Below are 25,332 nucleotides of genomic sequence, written 5' to 3'. Positions count from 1 at the left end.
GGCTTTTGTCGATGGCGGTTATGATTTCGTTTTGGACCTTGAGCATGGCTGAGGTGCACCCATGACCAGCTCGGAAACCAGATTGCATAGCGGAGAAGGTATGGTGGGATTCGAAATTGTCAGTGATCTATTTGTTAATTTGGCTTTCGAAGACCTTAGAAAGGCAGGGTAGGATAGATATAGGTCTGTAGCAGTTTTGGTCTAGAGTGTCTCCCCCTTTGAAGAGGGGGATGATCGCGGCAGCTTTCCAATCTTTGGGGATCTCGGACGATACGAAAGAGGTTGAACAGGCTAGTAATAGAGGTTGCAACAATTTTGGCGGATAATTTTAGGAAGAGAGGGTCCAGATTGTCTAGCCCGGCTGATTTGTAGGGGTCCAGATTTTGCAGATCGTTCAGAACATCAGCTATCTGGATTTGAGTGAAAGAGAAATGGGGGAGGCTTTGTCAAGTTGCTGTGGGGGGTGCAGGGCTGTTGACCGGGTTAGGGGTAGCCAGGTGGAAAGCATGGCCAGCCGTAAAAAAGAAAAATCTTGAAATTCTCAATTATCATGGATTTATCGGTGGTGACAGTGTTTCCTAGCCTCAGTGCAGTAGGCAGCTGGGAGGAGGTGCTCTTATTCTCCATGGACTTTACAGTGTCCCAGAACTTTTTGGAGTTTGTGCTACAGGATGCAAATTTCTTTTTGAAAAAAGCTAGCCTTTGCTTTCCTAAATGCCTGTGTATATTGGTTCCTAACTTCCCCGAAAAGTTGCATATCGCGGGGGCTATTCGATGCCAATGCAGTACGCCACAGGATGTTTTTGTGCTGGTCAAGGGCAGTCAGGTCTGGAGTGAACCAAGGGCTATATCTTTTTCCTGGTTCTACATTTTTTGAATAGGGCATGCTTATTTAAGATGGTGAGGAAAGCACTTTTAAAGAATAACCAGGCATCCTCTACTGTCGGAATGAGGTCAATATCCTTCCAGGATACCCAGGCCAGGTCGATTAGAAAGGCCTGTAGCGATGAGACAAGATAGTAATTACTAACAATTGGATACCACGAAATTGGGGAGAAAAGGGGGTAAAAAAAAAAAAAAGGCCTGCTCGCTAAAGTGTTTTAGGGAGCGTTTGACAGTGATGAGGGGTGGTCGTTTGACCGCAGACCCATTACGGACGCAGGCAATGAGGCAGTGATCGCTGAGATCCTGGTTGAAGACAGCAGAGGTGTATTTGGAGGGCAGGTTGGTTAGGATGATATCTAATGAGGGTGCCCGTGTTCACGGATTTGGGGTGGTACCTGGTAGGTTCATTGATCATTTGTGTGAGATTGAGGGCATCAAGCCTAGATTGTAGGATGGCCGGGGTGTTAAGCATGTCCCAGTTCGTTTGACCGCAGACCCATTACGGACGCAGGCAATGAGGCAGTGATCGCTGATCACATCATTAATAGTACTTGCATGACAATCTCACAGTGAAGTGTTACATGAGCCTTTAGGTGAGATTGTGTTCAAGAGAATGGATTGGTACTAACTAGAGGCTGTCCAAGGTGAGATAAAAGGAGTAAACTGCATAGGACTAATACAATACCTTGTATGACTAGGGCTGTGGAGGTCTTGACATTTTATCAGATGGTTATTGTCATGCAAATGACTGCCAGTCTCGCAGTAATTTACCTTTTAATTAACATAAAAACACGTTTAGCATCTCCAAGGCCTCCACGCATAGGCCTACAAGCCACTGATGTGCGTCTTTGGAACATCTACATTTTAAAGAGTAGAATAAATCCATTTTAGGAAGGTCTAAAGAAACATGATATGAAGAAAATGTATTTCAGAAGAAAAGAATATGAAAAGAATACTGTATGTTATCTGGCTATGCGCCATACCATAGGCTGTAGGCTTGTTCATTTAGCAGACAAGATATTGCTTATAAATCCTGTGCCATTATTTTATATTATTTGATTTTATAGTAAGAAGAATATAATTGAACTTAGCTGGATAAAATAGAAAATATATATTTTCCCATTTTGGAGTGAGTGAGCATATGGAGTGGCTATGTTGAGCGTAAAAGTGATCATTTGAAACAGGTCCTATATGCTAAATATAGAGTTATTTGGCAACTTTAGTTGTGAATGATACAAACCTTAGAATGTATATGGGACTGCATGGTGCAACTATAGGCCACAAAAAAAACTTGCGCTCTCTGTTCCTTGCCTCAGGCTGCACACACTCTTCTCTCATCACGTGACCATATTTCACCCATCAGACTATTCTGAATGTTATCTTGTCTTTACTAATATGTCAAAGTTGTTTCGATTTAGAATGGCCCATTATAAAATGGGCAAGAACAGGTGTAGGGGAAAAAAGACATGTCATCCACATGCACTCGAATGGAGAATGGAGGCCGCTATCCGGTAGCTTGTTTTTCAATCATGCAGGGTAGGCTACTCTGGTATTATAGTGGAGCATGTGCTTAATATGAGCAGCTGAAAACTAAATATAGTAGCAGCTGGGATCCTCCTCTTTTTAGTGGCAACCATCAAAACTCTGCTTTCACATTGGGCTCATAGTAACACCTATTTCACTCCACTGTTTGAGGAGCATGCAGCATCTCGCTGTGCGACAGGTTATATTCCGCCAAAACTCTGTATGCCACGGGCTGTCCAACCCTGTTCCTGCAGCTTCATTTGGGAAACAAAGTAAAATCTGTTAGGGAATATTGATAGTAACTTTTTTTCGCAAGAAAACATTTCATTAAACTATTGACAGCCCCCCTCTCTGCACGCTCGAGAAAGGAGAGAGAGGGAAACGCACAGTGGTGAGATATTCTGTAGCTAGGGGTAATGTCAGTCTATTAATTATGAAAATATTTTTTAAATGCCCTATTACTAGGCTATTTTGGGTGTTTTGAATTAATCATCCCCTTAGAAAGTGCTGTCGATTTAGTTATATTAGGCTTTGAAACGATATTCACAACGACCATGTTTTCCACTCAGTTTCAACCTGTTGTTGAACTTCTTTCTTCAAATTGATCGATCACAGTGGAGTTTTAAAAGCATGATACTGTTTTGATGATAAGTGTTTGATGTGATTTTTAATGCCATTTGCATTGATGTCAGAGTGGTTTGAGGGACAATAGAGTGCTGAGTACCAGGCCATTAGCGACCTGACGGTCATTAGTGAGTTGGGTACTACCAACGCATATCCAGAGTGCATAAAAGGAGATTACCGTGACTCAACGGTCAAGTGGAATTTTACTGCGGTCATGACTCACGGCTGCCGGTGTGGCGGTAATACGGTCACCGCAACAGTCCTAGGTATGACCATTCTTCAGTCCACACCAGAGGAGTATTCTCAAGCCTTCAGATAATGTAATCTGCTTACAACTTTAAATTTAGGCCTAGTTCTTCTAGTTTTCCATAGAAAAAGTGACTGACTTGGAAGCATAAAGTTTCACACATTTTATACCACCTTGCATGTGACAGATATTTCGATAGGCTGGCATAGACTGGGGATACACTGCTGACTATTGGCGGCCCAGATACAGCCATCCAACACTTTAGCCATGCAAGAGCACAAAAAGCTGCTTTTGTTCAAACGGGATGCTGCCAGAAAAACACTTCCACTATAACACAGCTAATGGAGAGCATTTGTGTTCTAAAAACAATTATCACACCAAGAGTCGAACCTGAGAAGTCCTTTCCATTACCAGCCAACAGACCTGGGTTCAAATAGTATTGGTTTTCTTTCAAATAGCTGCACTTGATTGAGCTTGCCTGGCACAATGGAACAAATGGGTTAGAACCAACAATGTAAACCCCACCCAGACAGGCTCCATCAAATGGTGAAAGTATTTGAAAGAAAACTAAAATTATTTGAAGCCAGGTCTAGAATGACATGAAGAGCTCAACATGACTGCATATGATGATCAGATATCACTTAATTTAGTTCTGTGTTACATAGTACAGACAGTGGAGGATGCTTGAGAAATTAAACCCATGATCACACTTCTATTATTTGGCAGCACCAAATTCATTTCAAACCTGCTCCTAGCCAGCCTATATTCTATCGCTTGAGATCTTTACATAAATGTAAATTGTCAATATCACAAGATTTACATTAGTTAGGGTATTCACACTATGTAGCTTGCCAGGCATTTCAGCGTCATGCAAGATACAAACGAATGGCTTTGTGGGGGGGGGGGGGGGGGGGGTCATTTCAGGGGATAGCGAATAGAACAAGTTTCATGTTAGCATGAAAACATATGGCATGGCAACAAAGGAATAGTTGGCTACATAAAAAAACAGCATAATAAAACATTATGTGACCAGGCTACTTCAGACGTACCTTTGGATAGGTCCTGAAACTTGTCACTGGTTTTCTTCTTGCGCCATTTCCAGGGTTTGAAGATCTTCCCTATAGTGGAGAGCTTCCCCTTCTGCTTCAGTGGAGGAGTCTGGGTGCTGCCCACCACAACATCACAGTTGGACAGAGATGCTTTTTCCAGTCCATCAACTGTGGGGAAATCACACAAGGACACACCTGATCAGAAAACTTACTTTCATTCTTATGTGGAACATAGGGTTGCAAAACTACCGGTAATTTACTAAGTTATCGTAACTTTCTATAATTTTGGTAATTAACAGGTAATCTATGGTAACTTTGGTAATATATTTGAATTACAAATACATATTTATTAATCCTTATATCCGTGTACATATTGTCCATGAGTTTCTAGTAAATAGACCAAAGGTTCAAGGGAAAAGAGCCTAATTAATGAAGAAACATCTCATCAACAATGGCATAATTTTCAATTAACTCTGCAACTCTTCCAACTAATACACTTTTTTCACAACTGCCACCAGTTTGGCATCAAAACATTTACAAAAACATATTGACATAGTAAAATAAATAAATATACTTGATATGTTATCAAAATTCCATAAAATCCTGAATGTTTTCGAAATTCCGGTAGTTTACTGGTAAACTTTGAAAGTTACCAGTAATTGACCCTCCATTTGCAACACTATGCTTTAAGAATTATTAAACACAAAATGAGATAGTGGATATTGCACAATGGTGAATTCACTTCAGTATGTGTCAGAAATAAACATGTACTTTCACATGACTTTAATTAGATTTTCTAGGTCAATCACTTTGTCAACAATTATCCCAACTTTGTTGCATTTAATAATATCTCTTCTTTGCAAAACAAATCATAATCTCCATAGCAAAGCAAAATAGCAGATAAAACCTTTTGATAACCCATGTGCAGCCCTGTTTCACAGTGATTCATTTGTTGCTGTACTTGGCCTTAGCAACCAGATTCATGTCCTTCCCTAATCCTTTCCTTTCCTGTTTGAAAGTAAGGAGCCAGGGGAATGGGAACAGGCTGGAATGCTAAGGCTGGAGGGGGGAAAAAAGAGGTGTGGTGTTTCCTCATGCCTCACTTCCATGGCTGCTGAATGTTTTCTCCGCACCATCCATCCATCCATCCATCCATCCATCCATACATAAAACATTGCTACCACAGAGGACGGTGGAAGATTCTCCACCTACTTATTTGAAAAGATTAAGAAGTGGAATCATCGCCTCAACGATTAACTGTGGCGTCCCCCAAGGCTCTGTCATAGGCCCCATTCCTTTCCTAATCAGGAAACGCAACATCCAATTCCACTAGAACACAAACATAACCCCAGACTCCCTCTTCTTCATAACCCCCAATTCCTCTGGTCCCCAATACCTCAGTGAACTGTTCAGCCCCAAACAGTCTTCACGTTCACGCCGGTCAAATTATCAATGACTCCTTGCAGTCCCAAAGACACACCTAAAAACAATGGGTCACTGAGCATTCTGCTGTCTCGACCCCCGGCTCTGGAATGAGCTCCCCCCCACCTCCGCATGCCCCAGACCACCACTGCCTTGATGTCCTAGCTAAAGAAATACTTCTTCAAACTGGATTTCGCTTAATGTGATTGTTGTGGTATCTGTTGTCAGCCTTATACATTTGTTTCAAGTTATTATTTTGTCCTTGTCGCCTCCTTTATTAAATGTATGTATCTTGTATAATACTAGGCTGCTTGCGATCTTTACATTTCTTGCTTAAAGTTTTTTTATCCCTTTAATTCACATTTTTTTCCATTTAATGGTAGCTCTCAATTTAAGGAGCTTTGTGATTTATGTCTGTAGATGAAAAGCGCTCTACAAATGCAATTTATTATTATTATAGTATGTTTGATGTTTGTTTTGATTGCTGAAGGAGCACATCCTTGTTCAGGAAAAAAACACTTAATACCCAAGGATGATTTATTAAAATTGAATTAAAGAAAGACATGGTGGGATAGAATCCCTAACCATCTCAAGAACAATTCAAGCTCTGTTTCATTTAATGTCCAGGTAGCTGTAAATAAGCAGCACAACTGTATTTGAAATCACGGGTCTCTGTCTGATGGAGGGGAAGTGAAGTGAGGCCTGTCCAAACAAAAGGGGAACACAAGAGCAACACATGGGAGGTTCCCAAGACAGTGTAAAAATAATGTGCTTGAGAAACATAGGAAGTGTCAAAGATTTAGGCCCTATTTCAACTACGAGAGATGGAGGAGAGTCTAAGGAGCGGAGGGGCCAAATAGATTTCCACTTTTCAATTCACATTACATAATTGCCTTACCTTTCGTTGTGGCTTGCAACATGACATTCTTGGTACGCAGCTCAACTTGACCGTACATATCATGGTGGCCACTAGCCAGTAAGCAAACTATTTAACAATCCAAGTAACTTTTCTTCTAAAACATATCACAATAGTTAATAATTCAACCAAACCATATTACACTCTTGAATAAAGCAACAATCCACAAGCATGTGCAGACAATTAAAGGGTTTATTTTAACATCCGCTACGCCATTTCCTGGTTGCTAACATTCTAATAGTTCACCTAATTTCAGTTTGTGACAAAACAAGCAAATATAGTATAGAGAATCATTGTACCATCTAAACCGGTGTGAAATATCTTTTCTATAACCAAAAATATTGTATTTTCAACTGGTGTACAACTCTGAAATTAAAAGACGCAAAAGCAAAACTTAACGGGAAGCATAGAAATAACGCACATACAGTTGAAGTCTGAAGTTTATATACACCTTAGACAAATACATTTAAACTCAGTTTTTCACAATTCCTGACATTTAATCCTAGTAAAATTCCCTGTCTTAGGTCAGTTAGGATCTATTTTAAGAATGTGAAATGTCAGAATAATAGTAGAGAGAATGATTTATTTCAGCTTTCATTTTTCATCACATTCCCAGTGGTTCAGATGTTTACATACACTCAATTAGTATTTGGTAGCATTGCCTTTAAATTGTTTAACTTGGGTCAAATGTTTTGGGTAGCCTTCCACAAACTTCCCACAATAAGTTGGGTGAATTTTGGCCCATTCCTCCTGGTGTAACTGATTCAGGTTAGTAGGCCTCCTTGCTCGCACACGCTTTTTCAGTTCTGCCCACAAATTTTCTATAGGACTGAGGTCAGGACTTTGTGATGGCCACTCCAATACCTTGACTTTGTTGTCCTTACGCCATTTTGCCACAACTTTGGAAGTATGCTTGGGGTCGTCGTCCATTTGGAAGACCCATTTGTTTGTGTATTTGAGTGTGTGTTTCAGGAAATGGCTTACCGAAATTCTCCCCAAGCAGCTGATTGGTAGGCCCCGAATTGATGATTGGAGAGCTGACCCCGCCCCCTCGTCAGGACGCAGCTGTCTTCAATTAGATTCCTTCTGAAGCTATATAAGCCAGTGTTCTGTTGCTCAGAGGGGAGATTGATTGTAATATGCTGAGAGATGATGGCTGAGAGAGGAGGCTGATGGCTGAGAGAGGAGGCTGATGGCTGAGAGAGGAGGCTGATGGCTGAGAGAGGAGGCTGAGGGTGATATACTGTGTTGGTTGTTCTCAGAGGGAGATGATTAGTGTGTCCTGTATTGGTTGAGTGAGAGAGCTGATTGGTTATGTCTGTTGTGTGTCAATAGGATGCAGTGTTTTGATTATTGAAATTGTTTGTGTTATTCTGTTTCATTTGTTCCCAGGGGGGAAGGGGAAGGCACCTAGGGAGTGCTTAGGCAAGAGGCCCGCGGGCATACATATACCCGTAGTATATTCACTGTCTAGGAACACTAGGAAAGACCTGGGCGGACCACCCCCTGTATTTTGGTTAGCGCACCAGGTGGTGCTAAGTTAGGTAAGTAGTGGGTAGGCAGGAAAGGTAGGAGGGGGCTTTGATATTTACTTTCTTTGCTTTGGTTCCGTCCAGCCCCTTTTCCCCATATTACCGTGTGAAGGAATAAATTCCTAGTAAATGGTAAATTCTCTGCCTTTTGTCATCCTTACTCGCACCTACAGTCCCATACCTCTTTCACTTTACGGAGAGTTGAGTTGTAGCAGGGTGTTGCGTTCCCTCTTCATAGAGGCGTGCGTAACATAATGGGGGCTCATCCAGGATTTCATTAAACCCACCGGACCCTGCTGCACTGAGCTCTCTGTGATTAGTGATTGAGGTGTGATGGTAGGTTGTGAGTTTGGATGACTTGTTTAGTTTGTGTGTTCAGTGGACTGCATTGTACAAGATGGCTGCCTCAGCCATCCACGTTTTTTGAAGCGCCCTCTGTTGATAGTTTGGTGAGGTTTTGGAAAGTAGACCTTTTAGCTATAGCTGACCATTATGGATTTGTTATCCCTGAGAAAGCCCTAAAGGCTGAGCTTTTGGTGCTAGTCAGGGAGGGTTTAGTGAAAGAACGAATTCTCTCATTGCGAGGAGAGATGCCAAGTCGGAGGAAGGGGTTCCCCCTTTACATTGCCTCGATTCAATCCTTTATCTTCTGCTTCAGGTCGTTCAGGCGGGACTGCTAGGCTGAAGGTGAGGCTGGCCCGTTTAGAAATGAAGCAAAAAGATAAAGAGAGATGAATTTTGATCTTGAAATTAGGAAAATAGAAGCCGACAAGGAGGTGAGGATCCGACAACTGGAGCTAGACGCTGGCTCCAGTGCGACTCCACAAGCTGCTTATCATCAAGCCCACTTTGATGTAAGTAAAAATATAGCTTCAGTCCCTCCATTCCGAGAGTCGGAAGTTGATGCCTATTTCTCTGCGTTTGAGCGTGTGGCCGCTGCGCTGCATTGGCCACTCGAGGTTTGGCCGCTCCTGTTACAATGTAAATTGTCTGGGAAAGCCCAGGAAGTAGTAGCTGCTCTCTCCCTGGAAGACAGTTTATACTACGATACAGTTAAAACTACCGTGTTACGGGCTTATGAGTTGGTGGCTGAAGCTTATAGACAGCGCTTCAGGAACCACAAAAAAACATCTCACCGTATGTTTGTTGAGTTTGCTAGGGACAAAGAGTCTCTGTTTAATCGATGGTGTTCAGCCAGTAAAGCTAATACCTTTGCTGATATTCGAGAGTTGATGCTGTTGGATGATTTCAAAAGCAACCTCCCTGATAGAATTGTAGTTCATTTAAAATGGACAGAATGGTGACTTTGGCCCAGGCAGCAGTGTTGGCAGATGACTACGCTTTGACACACAAGACTGTCTTTGGTGCACCTCGTTTTGAAGGTAGACTGCTTACGTCATCAGTGCCTCATTCAGGTCGCTTTTCCTCTGACAATCCTAAGCCTTTTCATGAAATCCGTGAATGTTTTTCCTGTCACCAAAAGGGTCACGTGATTGCGGACTGCCCGGTTTTGAAAAATAAACCGAAACAGTCCCTGTCACCGTCCCCAAAAATTAAAAGTGTGGGTTTAGTCAAGTCTTTGTCTCGTCCGTTGGCCCGAGTTATTGATTCAGCATTTGAGAAACCGGATCCTGTCTACGCTCCAATTATCTCTGCCGGTTGTGTTTCCTTAACTGGAGAAGAAGCTGATCAAAAGCCTATTCAAATCTTACGAGACACCGGGGCGGCGCAGTCAGTAATTGTTACTGATGCTTTACCCTGGTCTCTTGAAACGTATTGTGGCTTGCATGTCATATTACAGGGTATAGAGACAAAAAAACGTACCTGTACCACTACACTGGGTCCACTTAGTGTCAGACTTGGTATCAGGACGTTTCCGTGTTGGTGTCTACACTGCCAGTAAAAGGAGTCACATTGCTACTAGGGAATGATATTGCTGGTGGTAACGTCACTCCTGTGTTAGAGGTAGTAGACAACCCAGAAATCATAACTACAGATGATAAATTGGTTCAAGCATTTCCACATGTTTTTCCAGCTTGTGTGTTAACGAGGGCACAATATCGCAAGCTTGAAGATGTGGTGGATTTGGCTAGTTCCATTTTTGAGAATGTTGAGGTAGAAGACAATGCACCGAGTATTCCTTCTGCACAGCCAACAGTTTTTATTCCTGTAAAAACTAAGGCAGGGGAAAGCGAAATTGCGCCCCAATTACATGACGTGCTTTTGTCTGTCACCCCGGAGAAGGTGATTGAATGTCAAAAAGGATACACCAGTCTTCGCAAGTGTTCTGCTTCGATAATTTCCATTGAGGAAGCTAAAACTAGAGCGACCGCCTACTTTATGGAAGCAGGAGTTTTGATGCGGAAATGGGCAGCTCATGACACCGTTAATGACTGGGGTGAAGTGTGTCAAGTGGTTGTTCCTACACCATTTCGACAGCAGGTGCTGTCACTTGCCCATGACCAGGCGTGGTCTGGACATTTGGGGATCACAAAGACTTAACCGAGTCCTTCAAAAAAATTTCTGGCCAGGTTTGAAGTCTGAGGTGGTCCAATTTTGTAAAACATGTCACGCATGTCAACTCACTGGGAAAGCGAATCAAACAGTTCCTCGAGCGCCGCTCTGCCCGATTCCTGTGGTGGGGGAACCGTTTGAAAGAGTGATAATCGATTGTGTAGGTCTATTGCCGAAAACCAGGTCAGGTAACCAGTTCCTACTAACAATAATGTGCAGTGCTACTCGATACCCAGAGGCTATTCCTCTCCGTACTATAACGGCTAAGACTGTGGTGAAGGCACTAGTGAAGTTCTTCTCTACGTTTGGACTCCCTAAAGTAATCCAAACTGATCAGGGATCCAACTTTATGTCCAAACTGTTTTCAAATGTGTTAAAGACGCTGTGTATTTCCCATCAGGGCTCCAGTCCGTATCATCCAGAGAGTCAAGGGGCTCTCGAACGCTGGCATCAGACACTGAAGATAATGCTACGCAAGTATTGCATGGATACCAGTACCGATTGGGATGAGGGGGTGCCCTTTGTCCTATTTGCTACTAGGGAAATGATACAAGAGTCCTTAGGGTTCAGCCCTGCTGACCTTGTGTTTGGACACACCCCACGGGGTCCGCTGAAAGTTTTGAAGGAGCATATCTTATCTCCTACACCCAGTAGCGCCACTAAAAATGTGTTAGATGTCAGTAAGATGCGGGAGAGACTGCACGCCGCATGTGCATTAGCCCAAAAGTCTCTCTCCTCTTCTCAAAAACGCATGTAGTTCCATTATGACAAAAAGGCTGTTGGCCGTTCTTTTGCACCAGGGGATCAAGTTTTAGTTTTGTTGCCAATCCCTAGCTCATCTGTTAACATGTTTTTCTGGACCATATCTTGTGGAAAAGAAACTCATTGACACCAATTATGTGATAAAGATCCCGGATGAGCCCCCATTATGTTATGCACGCCTCTATGAAGAGGGAACGCAACACCCTGCTACAACTCAACTCACGGGGAGGGTGTTGCGTTCCCTCTTCTTAGAGGCGTGCGTAACACCCCACAACATCATGCTGCCACCCCCGTGCTTCACGGTTGGGATGGTGTTCTTCGGCTTGCAAGCTTCCCCTTTTTTCCTCCAAACATAACGATGGTCATTATGGCCAAACAGTTCTATTTATGTTTCAGCAGAACAGAGGACATTTCTCCAAAAAGTATGATATTTGTACCCATGTGCAGTTGCAAACCGTAGTCTGGCTTTTTTATGGCGGTTTTGGAGAAGTGGCTTCTTCCATGCTGAGCGGCCTTTCAGGTTATGTCGATATAGGACTCGTTTCACTGTGGATATTGATACTTTTGTACCCGTTTCCTCCAGCATCTTCACAAGGTCCTTTGCTGTTGTTCTGGGATTGATTTGCACTTTTCGCACCAAAGTACGTTCATCTCTAGGAGACAGAACGCGTCTCCTTCCTGAGCGGTATGACAGCTGCGTAGTCCCATGGTGTTTATACTTGCGTGCTATTGTTTGTAGAGATGAACGTGGTACCTTCAGGCGTTTGGGAATTGCTCCCAAGGATGAACCAGACTTGTGGAGGTCTACAATTTTTTTTCTGAGGTCTTGGCTGATTTCATTTGATTTTCCCATCATGTCAAGCAAAGAGGCACTGAGCTTGAAGGTAGGCCTTGAAATACATCCACAGGTACACCTCCAATTGACTCAAATGATGTCAATTAGCCTATCAGAAGCTTCTAAAGCCATGACATAATTTTCTGGAATTTTCCAAGCTGTTTAAAGGCACAATCAACTAAGTGGATGTAAACTTCTGACCCACTGGAATTGTGATACAGTGAATTATAAGTGAAATAATCTGTCTGTAAACAATTGTTGGAAAAATTACTTGTGTCATGCACAATATAGATGTCCTAACCGACTTGCCAAAACTATAGTTTGTTAACAAGAAATGTGTGGAGTGGTTGAAAAACAAGATTTAATGACTCCAACCTAAGTGTATTTAAACTTCCGACTTCAACTGTAGAACAAATCGACCACTTCTTAGACATGTTTTTAATGAGAATGACAGATCTATAACTCACATTTCAATGTGAATTTGGTTGGGTCGCCCAAAAAGTTATTGCAACTTTAAATTAGCTGACAAAAAAAACAAATCCTGCTCTCTAGCTAACTAACATTAACAACATTCATCATAATCAAGTAATGTTAGCATATAACAATGAATGTATACCCCTCCCAAACTAATAAAAGTACCGTACCGTTATCATACAATGTCATTCATATTATAATATAGGCAACACAGCTATGTAACGCTAGCTAGCTAAACAAAAACAAACAATTCTGCATCCTCACATAAACGTGCTGGCTATAGCTGAATGCTGACGTTTAGCTGAACCATAGCTAGATAGTAGCTAGTGTAAGCCTAAAAGCTCCTGTATTAAAGTTACCTTAGAACACGCCAGGCTTAATTTTATAAATATCATGTAAGTAATAATATGAGGTAAAGCAAAATCGCGACTGAAAACATTGATAATTCCCTTGGGAGCTGCTTCTCTCGATGGAGGCCCAGTGCTGTCAAGCAAAAAACACTATTGAAATGTAAAGCTACGGCGACAACTTCAGAATGTAACAGGCTGTTACTACAATTTAATGTAAAAAAACAAACAATAAAACAGGAAAATATTTGGAGTGGAGGCTCCTCAGAGGAGGAAGGGGTGGACCATCCTCCTCAGTGAAATTTCATAAAAATAGTTAAACACTACAGTTATACTTTTTAGATAAAACTATACTAAATATATTCATATGTCACCAAATAATTTATTAAAACACACTGTTTTGCAATGAAGGTCCATAGTAACTTCAACAGCACTCTCTGGTGTAGCCAGAGGACAGCTAGCTTCTGTCCTCTTCTAGGTACATTGACTTCAATACAAAACCTAGGAGGCTCGTAGTCCTCACTCCCTTCCATAGTCCTACATGGTAATTTTGACCACCTCTGGAGGACGACCTCTAACCAATCAAAGCTTTTGCAGTAGGAACTGACATGTTGTCCATCCAATCATAGGGTTATGATCAGATAATTAACCTAGTGTGTTGTATTGGGGTTGTGCCGCAGACCATTATGGGGGGGTTCTGTGTGTTGAGAGGCTTGCTGAGTTGGTTTTATTGGATAGAGATTTACATTATTGGATAGAGATTGAAAAGTGATAGTTGAGCATTTTTTTGATATTATTGAATTCAAATTACTCCGGGACAGACAAGCAAAATCTCATTACATAAATGTTACATAAATGTTACAGCAGCCTAGGCTACACCTTAACATTAGAGATCTGACATGCTGTATGGGATAAAAATGGGAAAATCTTTGTCTGATCAACTCTAGGCTGCTAATAAGAGCAGCTGCATACAGCCTATGTGCGCTGTCCATTTGGTCAGGGTAACTAATTGGTAATGTATTTATAGTCCATTTGTGTGTCAGGAGAAAATGTGAATGTAATCAAATTTGGTTTATATTCAAAATTGGGCTGGCAAGGCTGTTCTTGCCACAATATGGACTTCTTTTACCAAATAAGGCTATCTATTCCTGTGGCGGTCCTCATGACAGCCAGTAGAACTTGATGGTTTTTGTGACTGCACTTGAAGAAACTAAAAGTTGTTGACATTTTCCAGATTGACTGACCTTTATGTCTTAAAGTAACGATGGACTGTCGTTTCTCTTTGCTTATTTGAGCTTTTCTTGCCATAAAATGGACTTGGTCTTTTACCAAATAGGGCTATCTTCTGTATACCACCCTTACCTTGTCACGACACAACTGATTGGCTCAAACCATTAAGAAGGAAAGAAATTCCACAAATTAACTTTTAAGGCACACCTGTTAATTGAAATGCATTGCAGGTAACTACCTGATGAAGCTGGTTGAGTGAAGAGTGTACAAAGAGTGCCAAGAGTGTACAAAGCTGTCAAGGCAAAGGGTGGCTACTTTGAAGAATCTGAAATAATATTTACATTTGTATTTTTTTCTTTTTTGTGGTATCCAATTGGTAGTTGCACTTTAGTCTCATCGCTGCAACTCCCGTACGGACTTGGGAGAGGCGAAGGTCGAGTGCCGTGTGTCCTCCGAAACACAACACAACCAAGCCGCACTGCTTCTTGACACAATGCCCACTTAACCCGGAAGCCAGCCACACCAATGTGACCATAACACCGTACACCTGGCGACTGTGTCAGCGTGCACTACGCCCGGCCCGACACGGTAGATGCTAGTGCGCGATGGGGCAAGGACATCCATGCCGGGCAAAACCCTCCCCTAACCCGGACGATGCTGGGCAAATTGTGCGCCGCCCCATGGGTCTCCCTGTCGCGAGCCTGGACTCGAACCAAGAAGCTCTAGTGGCACAGCGCCCGGCCTTAGACCACTGCGCCACTCGGGAGGCCCTATATTTTGATTTGTTTAACACTTTTTTGGTTACTACATGATTCCATATGTGTTATTTCATAGTTTTGATGTCTTCACTATTATTCTACAATGTAGAAAATAGTAAAAATAAAGAAAAACCCTGGAATGTGTAGGTGTGTCCAAACTTTTGACTGGACCGATATGTGTAGCCGACGGTATTTTTGCAAAAAGTCTAGTAAATGTGAAGACCCTCTTAAAAGCAGCAATCCTTAGTTGAAACAACAACTCCCCGCCCGTTTCAGTAAAAGGCAAAAAGATGGGTCTGGAGAAATGTAACCACTCAAATTCATACAGCTATGGATGCAAGGACTGACCATCCATGATATCAAAACCATAGTTTTATCCATGTTTTGAGGCTATATAGTGTTTGTTTACATTCCTACTGTACAAAAATATAAATGCAACAATTTCAAAGATATTACTGAGTTACAGTTCATAAAAGGAAAACAGTCAATTGAAATAAATAAATTGGGCCCTAATCTATGGATTTCACAAGACTGGGCTGTGGTGCAGCCATGGGAGGGCATAGGCCCACCCACTTGGCAGCCAAGCCCACCGACTGAGGAGCCAGGCCCAACCAATCAAAATGTGTATTTCCCACAAAAGGGCTTCATTACAGACAGAAATACTCCTCAGCACCCCACCTCACGTGATTCCACAGGTGAAGAAGCCTGATATGGAGGTCCTGGGCTGGCATGGTTACACATGGTCTGCAGTTGTGAGCCCGGTTGGACAAACTGCCAAATTCTCTAAAACGATGTTGGAGGCTGTTTCTTTCAAAACTTTTTACTTTTTGTTTGACTTAATTTTTTTTGTGTTCCACTAGTAATTCTGACTGATATTGAGAGACTGCTTTATTCATTTGAAAGGGCATGGAGTGAGACATATAATGGCCTCTGTTATTCACAAAGATGCCTTATTTATCCTCTTATTTATCCTCTACCATATTTATCCATATGGTAGAGAAATTAACATTCAATTTTCTAGCAAGAGCTCTGGTGGACATTCCTGCAGTCAGCATGCCAATTGCACGCTCCCTCAACTTGGGACATCTGTGGCATTGTGTTGTGTGACATAACGGCATATTTTAAAGTAGCTTTTTATTGTCCCCAGCACAAGGTGCACCTGTGTAATGATCAGTAGTGGGAAAAGTACCCAATTGTCATACCTGAGTAAAATAATAGAAACGGAATTAAGTAAAAGTGGAAGTCATCCAGTAAAATACTACTTGAGTAAAAGTCTAAAAGTATTTGATTTTAAATATACTTAAGTATAAAAATCTTCACATTAAGCAAACCAGACAGCACAATTTATTTTTCATTTACTGATAGCTAGGGCACACTCCAACACTCAGTTATAATTTACATACGAAGCATGTGTGTTTAGTGAGTCCGTCAGATCAGAAGCAATAGAGATGACCAGGGATGTTCTCTTGATAAGTGCGTGAATTGCATTCAAAATGTTATGAGTACTTTTTTGTGTCAGGGAAAATGTATTTTTACTTAAGTACTTTACACCACTGGTAATGTTGTTTAATCGGATTCTTAATAATCCATCCACCTGACAGGGTTGGCATATCTAAATAAGCTTTTTGTGCATATGGAACATTTCTGGGATTTTTTAAATTTCAACTCATGACACTTGACATGTTGAGTTTATATTTTTGTTCAGTGTACTTTGCTTCCAAACATTGGATTAAAACAAGGTTATATGTTGAGTTCTGATGGGGTATGACAGTTGAACTAAGCTCATGAGACATTTATAAGTTATATTCTTCTAGAATCAAATGGGTACATATCATTAACTTAACTCCAAAAATGTACATTATCATTCAAAACTTTGGGGTCACTTAGAAATGTCCTTGTTTTTTAAAATAAAAGCACCGGGAGGCCCCGGTGCACAACTGAGCAAGTGGACAAGTACATTAGAGTGTCTAGTTTGAGAAACAGACGCCGCACAAGTCCTCAACTGGCAGCTTCATTAAATAATACCCGCAAAACACCAGTCTCAACGTCAACAGTGAAGAGGCAACTCCGGGATGCTGGCCTTCTAAACAGAGTTGCAAAGAAAAAGACATCTCAGACTGGCCAATAAGAAGAAAAGATTAAGATGGGCAAAAGAACACAGACACTGGACAGAGGAAAAAAGTGTTATGGACAGACAAATCTAAGTTTGAGGTGTTCGGATCACAAAGAAGAACATTCGTGAGACGCAGAAAAATGTAAAGATGCTGGAGGAGTGCTTGATAACATCTGTCAAGCATGGTGGAGGAAATGTGATGGTCTGGGAGTGCTGTGGTGGTAAAAAGTGGGAGATTTGTACAGGGTAAAAGGGATCTTGAAGAAGGAAGGCTATCACTCCATTTTGCAACGCCATGCCATACCCTGTGGACGGTGCTTAATTGGAGCCAATTTCCTCCTACAACAGGACAATGACCCAAAGCACAGCTCCAAACTATGTAATAACTATTTAGGGAAGAAGCAGTCAGCTGGTATCCTGTCTATAATGGAGTGGCCAGCTCAGTCACCAGATCTCAAACCTATTGAGCTGTTATGGGAGCAGCTTGGCCATATGGTACGTAAGAAGTGCCCATCAAGCCAATCCAACTTGTGGGAGGGGCTTCAGAAAGCATGGGGTGAAATCTCTTCAGATTACCTCAACAAATTGACAACTACAATGCCAAAGGTCTGCAAGGCTGTAATTGCTGCAAATTGAGGATTCTTTGACGAAAACAAAGTTTGAAGAACACAATTATTATTTCAATAAAAAAATCATTATTTATTACCTTGTCAACATCTTGACTATATTTCCTATTCATTTTGCAACTAATTTCATGTATGTTTTCATGGAAAACAAGGACATTTCTAAGTGACCCCAAACATTTGAACGGTAGTATATGTAGCAACTACAGATTTTCCCTTTGAGTAATAGCACTGTAGTACAAAAGCACACCAACATCTCCAGTATACTCAACACTTCCTTTTTAGATTTGCTGTTCACTGCAGGGCACAAGGATGAGCCTATATGTATATTTTTCTCAAGGATTCAAAAGCGGAAGCCGGAAGGTAGTTCAAAGGTCAATTGCTGGAGGTGTCAAAAAGGCCATATAGGTTAACATTACCTACCTCAATACCTTAGGTGTGGCTCTCCAAATACCATAAGATTACGACAGACAAGGGGTATCGTATCACTAACAACCAGGAACCGTGTGTCATACACCTTATGATGGATTTCATTAGCAATTCTATGTTATATGAGGAGTCAGACATGGAGACTACGCAGTATGCACTCCTCCACACCAGTCAAAGGAGCACACCCACATTCCCTGCCAAGGACACTCCCCCAAGATCCAGTGATCTTGAGTCCTTGGTTGTTTTAGGATTCCTAGGCTGTAAAATGTGACCGTGTGTCTTTCTTTATGACTTTAGCTTGACCTAATTTGAAAAAGGAAAGGAAGTAAGGAACTGTCACGAGGAAAAGAAAAGCAAAATGATAATGGCATTTGAATTAATCAGACCATCCTTGTTCTCTCCGTCACTCAACTGCATTCTGATTCAAAAGAAAGTTACCTAGCCTATGTCAAATCACTATTCACTGTCACACACAACCTATATTCACACTCGTCTATAGAGTAGAACCCAGTAGAATCAAAGACAGATGTTTTTGATTGGTCTGAATTGTATCATGTCTGCACGACATTGAGTAAACAAACAACAGGTAATAAGCTAATGCGCCGCTTTAACTGTGAGAGTTTTACCCCAGGCACCGGTCCTAGAGAATAATCAAATGTGTCACAGCCAGTGTTTATACACAGAGTGTAGAAAACATTAGGAACACCTGCTCTTTCCATGACAGACTGATCAGGTGAAGAGGTCAAAGCCATGATCCCTTATTGATGTCACCTGTTAAATCCACTTCAGTGTAAATTAAGGGGAGGAGACAGGTTAAAGAAGGATTTTAAGCCTTTAGACATTGATTGTGTATTTGTCACTCAGAGGGTGAATGGGCAAGACAAAAGATTTAAGTGCCTTTGAACGGGGTATGGTATTAGGTGCCAGGCGTACCGGTTCGAGTGTGTCAAGAACTGCAACGCGGCTGGGTTTCTCACGTTCAACTTTCCCGTGTGTATCAAGAATGGTCCACCACATCCAGCCAACTTGAAACAACTGTGGGAAGCATTGGAGTCCACATGGGCCAGCATCCCTGTGGAATGCTTGACACCTTGTAGAGTCCATGCCCTGACGAATTGAGGCTGTTCCTAATGTTTTGTACATTCAGTGTACATTGCAAGTGCTTCAGTGTGAAGAGAAGCACAGTATGAGGCAAGTGTGATTTCCAGCAGCTTGAGCTAACACCTCCATTTCAGCTAATCTTGTTTTTGTCTAGCTAGCTTATGTGACACTGTTCGAGGGTTGGGTTTTGATTAGAGAATGACAATTGTCCATCATTCTAAGGGGAATCATATCTTATGCAATTACAATGAAAAGTACTTTTTCAAGCCATCAGGCAGGTTTATAGCCCGAATTGTGTTTACACGGTCGACATATCATTTCCAATATGTACTACCATTCATCCTTTCAGCAGAGCGCCAGTTCCAAGTTCAAACATTCTACCCATATAAAACTGATAACTCTCTCATTGCAAATGGCAGTTACCAAACATTGGCGCAATTATTATAATATATTTTGTTTACAACCATGATGACTCGTGATTATTAACATGAATGACCAGACCGGCAGGGATAATGTCTTGCCTGACATTGAATTTTGAAAAGGCCTGAGGTGATGAGCATTGAATACTGCTAGAACATGTCATACACAACTACAGCAGATCAGTAAATACCTTCCCTTCAGACTTTGCTCTTCAATTCTGACAAGGAATTTACAGTGAATGTCATATTCACAGAAATGTTTCTTATGCACAAAAAGCTTATTTCTCTCAAATGTTGTGCACAAATTTGTTTATATCCCTTTTAGTGAGCATTTCTCATTTGCCAAGATAATCCATCCACCTGACAGGTGTGGAATATCAAGATACCTTATGCTGGGGACAATAAAAAGCCACTTTAAAATGTGCAGTTTTGTCACACAACACAATGCCACAGATGTCTCAAGTTGAGGGAATGTGCAATTGGCATGTGGACTGCAGGAATTTCCACCAGAGTTGTTGCCAGATAATTGAATGTTAATTTCTCTACCATAAGCTGCTTCCAACATCGTTTTAGAGAATTTGGCAGTACGTTCAACTGGCCTCACAACCACAGACCACGTGTAACCACACCAGAAGTGTATTTCTGTCTGTAATAAAGCTCTTTTGTGGGGAAAAGCTCATTCTGATTGGCTGGGCCTGGCTCCCTAGTAGGGTGATTGATAGATAGTTATCTATATCCCAAACAGCTACCAAAGAAAAACTGAAAGTTTGAAACAAACAACCACAAACTTTTTGGGGTAAGCCTATTGAAGGACACATTTATTTTCTACAATAATCACATTTAGTCTCAATCAAGCTAAGATTACAAACAAATATGAAAGAGGTGGGGTGCACTCCAAACTTCCGATCCCATGGTTTCATTCCCAGATTGATATCAAATAAGAACAATGGGACTGTTACAGTAGGTCCTTTGTGTGGTTAATGACAGAAATCTGTAAAGCTCACAATTATCACCATTAGACTTCAATAAAAAGACTAGAACTGCCTGGGAGCGAATGGACAATGGCTTCACTTGTTGCTGCTCAGTGGAGAGAGTTAGAGAGGTTGACTATTTTGGAGAACTAATTTGGGACATAGCTCTATATTTCAAATCAATTGAGAGACATTGAAATTTACAGCACCAACTTTTAAAATGGGGCTACTGACAACTTTCTTCTGTTCTTAGACAAGCAAATTTCATTGACAGAGGGAACAGTAGTCCTTCTCAAATGTATTTGATTATCTTGTGAATTAATTGACTGTGTCAAACCAAACAAAACAGACAATGATTGAGATTGTACTGACAGCAGAAAAATCTAGGCCACATACAGCAGAATGACAATCTGCTAGGGGAAAAAAACATTCAGGATTTGTTGTCAATGTGGATCTCCTAACACATAGAGTATACAAAGCCTAAAATTAAATTAGTGTTGATCTCTGGTATAGTCCAGGCAGCAGCTTTCATGTTTGGGTGGAGGTATAACTCACAGACAGTATCAAACAAAGTACTGCATGACAATAATAATTCAAACAGCTGCTTGACAAGGGAGAAAATGGTTTAGGGACACAAATAAAGTTAGTCCTCAGCTCCAACAATGCCTCCCTTCAGAGTCAAGGAGAATGACTTGGAGCCATAACAAAATGAAGGACAGAAAATGCCACTTCTGTACAGTCCCAGTCATAAATTGGTATATAAGCCATATTCCCACAGGACTAGTATTACTATAGAAGGTCATGTCCGGACGGGATTAGTTTCACCAAACTGCCCCTGTAATTATATTTTTTCCGCTATGACGGAAACCCGGAGGCTCTTCTAGACGTGAATATTTCAAATGTCTAGGGACAGCCTAATATTGGCCTGATGGTCTTCAGTTCGGAGGAAGTCTAAATAATAATGCATACCAATAAGAACTATGAACTGTAACCTATGCAGACATTTAATTACCTGACGGATTTAGCAATTTATCAATTCATTGGCACAATATCGTCCACTTCATCTTTTACAAGAGAAGTATGGCACTAGGAAAATTGATATGTGACAAAACAGATCATTAATCTGTCGGCTACGTGCATAGCACTTTGTTTTAAGCATAAATTTGTTCTTACCCGAACTGGTTGAAGCACCTATTAAACTCTAATATCCGTCAAAAAAAAGTTTCATTTTTTATTTAACTAGGCAAGTCAGTTAAGAACAAATTCTTATTTAGAATGACGGCCTACACCGGCCAACGCTGGACCTATGGGACTCCCAATCACGGCCGGTTGTGATACAGCCTGGATTTGAACCAGGGTGTCTGTAGTGACGCCTTTAGCACTGAGATACAGTGCCTTAAACCGCTGCGCCACTCGGGAGCCCAACACAGGGATGACGATTCGCAAGGGATACGTATTATCAGAGGACTTTGGAGTTTGCCGAAAAACAATAGGTTTTTAGGGTTGGGGTATTAACCTTTCTGCCAAGTAAAAATTACTGACATGGTAGATTTGGACGGGACTAAAATTACAGATGTGGTGATTTGTGGTCGTACACATAATTACATTACCTGAGCTCCCCCAGTAAAACATACCCATCCAAATAGGGCTATCGCTGAATTTACACAAAAAAATATTGGAATTGGCCTGCCTGTTTAAACGCAGCCATAGACAAATGTATGACTGGGACTATACAGAATCCATCTAAGATTACTTAAATGTAATCAGTAGGTTTATATCAGCTTCGGCTGTAATGACATAACATTCAAGCCATTTCAGAGAAAAGAAAAGGCCTATAAGACCTATAAAAGGTCTAGCATGTCTCAGTCAGGTTGATAATTATTGTTTGCGAGGTGTCTAGTGAGACAGGAAGTAGAACTGAATCAGACAAAAGAAACATCACAAATGGAGAACACAAAGGGAAGAATACAGACATCTAGTCGTCACTATCCAAGAGAAACATTTACTCAAACAAATGAAGCTCCTTGCAAAAAAAATGATTTTTTCCCCCTGAAGTAATGAAAGGACATTATCAACACAGCAGCAAAATGGTTCAAAGTGCTCAGTCTCAACCTGGTCTTCCACAATGCTGCGTAGGAGGGCCAAAGCACATTGCATGTCTGCTCCTATGTGATTATTGAGGGACTTACATATTGTTTGGTAAACACTTTTTGCAAACTCCAGGCTGCCATGGAGCTTTATTTCAAGCTGTGTGACTCGTACTGAACGGATGATGACATCATTGGAAAGACATGTCATAACCAAAAACATCAATACCGTTTGTGCCTAAAATAGAACTTTGAGTAGCCAAATGACATACGATGGAACTACACACCAAATCAAAAAGCATTAAAATGCTTCACATCCATCTGTGTGCTTTAAATTCAATCAGACATGCTGTTTGCTCACCAGATGTTTTTCCCATTGTCTTGCTTTATGTGCCACCGGCAACCAGAAAAATATTTGGTCAAGGGGAAATAGGGAGAGGTTTCCTCAGCTGAAGCCACCGGGGAGGGTTTATACAGTCACTGGGGAGGGCTTATGCACTTAAACATCAAGGTATTTTAAGATCCCAAGCTATTTGACATTCAAGATTTTTTTCAAATTTAGTGTAACCGACCAAACATGCAAAAAGCTGAAATGTTTTATTATGAACAGTGAAAATGATGGGCTATGATTGCTTATAGGAGGAAAAAGAACATGGAGAGAACAATGTTGTTAAAGAGAATACATACCTTGCAAGGTAAACTCAACCATAACACCTTGGGTTATGTGGCTGCACTATTAGGTTCTTTAGGCCTTGAAATGTCAGGCATGCATTTACTTGTGAGTAATGTTATTATTAAGTAAGCATTGTGGTTAGTATGCTACAGAAGATGCATCCCTGCTCCACCCTGTGCCGACAGCAGGGCAGGCCCGCCCATCAGACAGGATTAGGCAGACGCCTAGAGCTGCAGATTGACGAGGGCGGCATTTTCCGAGCTAAACTGATCAAGACGCACCTCCAACACATAACTCTGCCTCAAAACAATGAAAACTTCTCACCCAGTGGCATTTGGGCTATTAATTTGAACGCCGATGCCTCCCCATGATAAGCAGTGCACTTTGCCAAAGGCAGGGGTGCAAAATATGTATCTTGTCCATGCACAGCACGCCTCTCCATGGTGCTGTTGGAGACGCAATGCTGTGGCGCTTCACCAATACTTCACCAATGTCAAATCATGTAGCCTATACAGTAGATAGAGTATATAGCCTCTGTGGCCTTTTCTGTAGCCCACAGGGCAACCACATTTATAAAAATGTCATGAGAGAGACACTTTTTACATCATGTATGTTTCCGATCAAATAGCCTAAATGGCGCCCTATCAAATAAATGTGAATATGAACTATCATGTTAGCAAACACACCATATTCTAAAAACAGGACAGGTCAAATGGACAACAGCCTATGGAATGAAATTAGGCTACTCACTACTGCTGTCCGGGAGTTTCACAAAGTGGACTAAATTGTCATGATAATTAGCGATTTCAAGTTTGTAGGCCTATTCTTCAATTTCTGATATGATCATGGCAAAGAAGAAAATACAAACAGCATTTTTCAAGATAATGCAATGCATGATAAACTTGGGTAGCTGACAGGCAGCACGTGAGTTTAACTTTTGGGTAAGCTAAGAATGTATCCTACCATTTCTACGTGGCAGTTATGATTTTCATATTCACATTTAATTTCTCAAAATCATTGTCACATGGTAACAAAAAGAACAGAAGCTCAGTGTATTATTAGTGGTGGTCAGAAATCAGATCCCCAAATGTACTTTCCTACATTTGCGCGCTGCAGGCCAGGTAGCCTACTTTATGCGCGATCAGGCGCGCGCACTACATCAACATTAACAGGATAGAGAAACAACCAGACACATGCTCATTGCTCACATGGAGCGCTCCAAACAAGACAATAAAAAAATGGACAAACCTCATAAATCATGGTATGAAATAAACCAAACTTTTGAACTATGCAAACAATGTTTCCATTCAGAGAATGACTGTAATTAACCCATGCATTAAGAGAAATGAATGTAACCAAATGACAGAGACTAACTGTAAATTTACTATTTTTATTACATATATATATATATATTAAAAAATATATATATTTTATTTTACCTTTATTTAACTAGGCAAGTCAGTTAAGAACAAATTCTTATTCAATGATGGCCTACCCCGGCCAAACCCGGACGACGCTGGGACAATTGTGCGCCGCCCTATGGGACTCCCAATCATGGCCAGATGTGATACAGCCTACTACTGGTGATATATGTAATGAGGACTTGATACAAATAAACAAAGGGCAAACAATTCACACAATGAAACAATTAATGTGCATGAATTGGCAGGAGACAGCTGAGCACATTCTGGAGAGCTGAGTGCATTCTGGAGAGCGATGAGCCTATATCTTCGCCACCAAAACCTCCCTTTCTTGTCTCAACATTTCAAATTATACTCAAGACACATCATCTTCACA

The 25,332-nt window shown here is 41.2% G+C and overlaps 1 protein-coding gene across 2 annotated transcripts in view; it reads right to left on the bottom strand.

The window, feature by feature from the left end:
* phactr2 (phosphatase and actin regulator 2) overlaps positions 1-25,332 on the bottom strand; it is a 59,251-nt gene that overhangs the window by 22,672 nt on the left and 11,247 nt on the right. For both annotated transcript variants that reach the window (XM_038975269.1, XM_038975268.1), the window contains exon 2: positions 4,330-4,497. In XM_038975269.1, the coding sequence (XP_038831197.1) occupies positions 4,330-4,497 (168 nt within the window). The remainder of the gene's footprint in view (positions 1-4,329; positions 4,498-25,332) is intronic.

The sequence above is a fragment of the Salvelinus namaycush genome, chromosome 35 (assembly GCF_016432855.1).
Source record: "Salvelinus namaycush isolate Seneca chromosome 35, SaNama_1.0, whole genome shotgun sequence".
Lineage (NCBI taxonomy): Eukaryota > Metazoa > Chordata > Actinopteri > Salmoniformes > Salmonidae > Salvelinus > Salvelinus namaycush.
The sequence above is the reverse complement of the archived record's forward strand: the minus strand, read 5'-3'. Positions and strand labels throughout refer to the sequence as shown.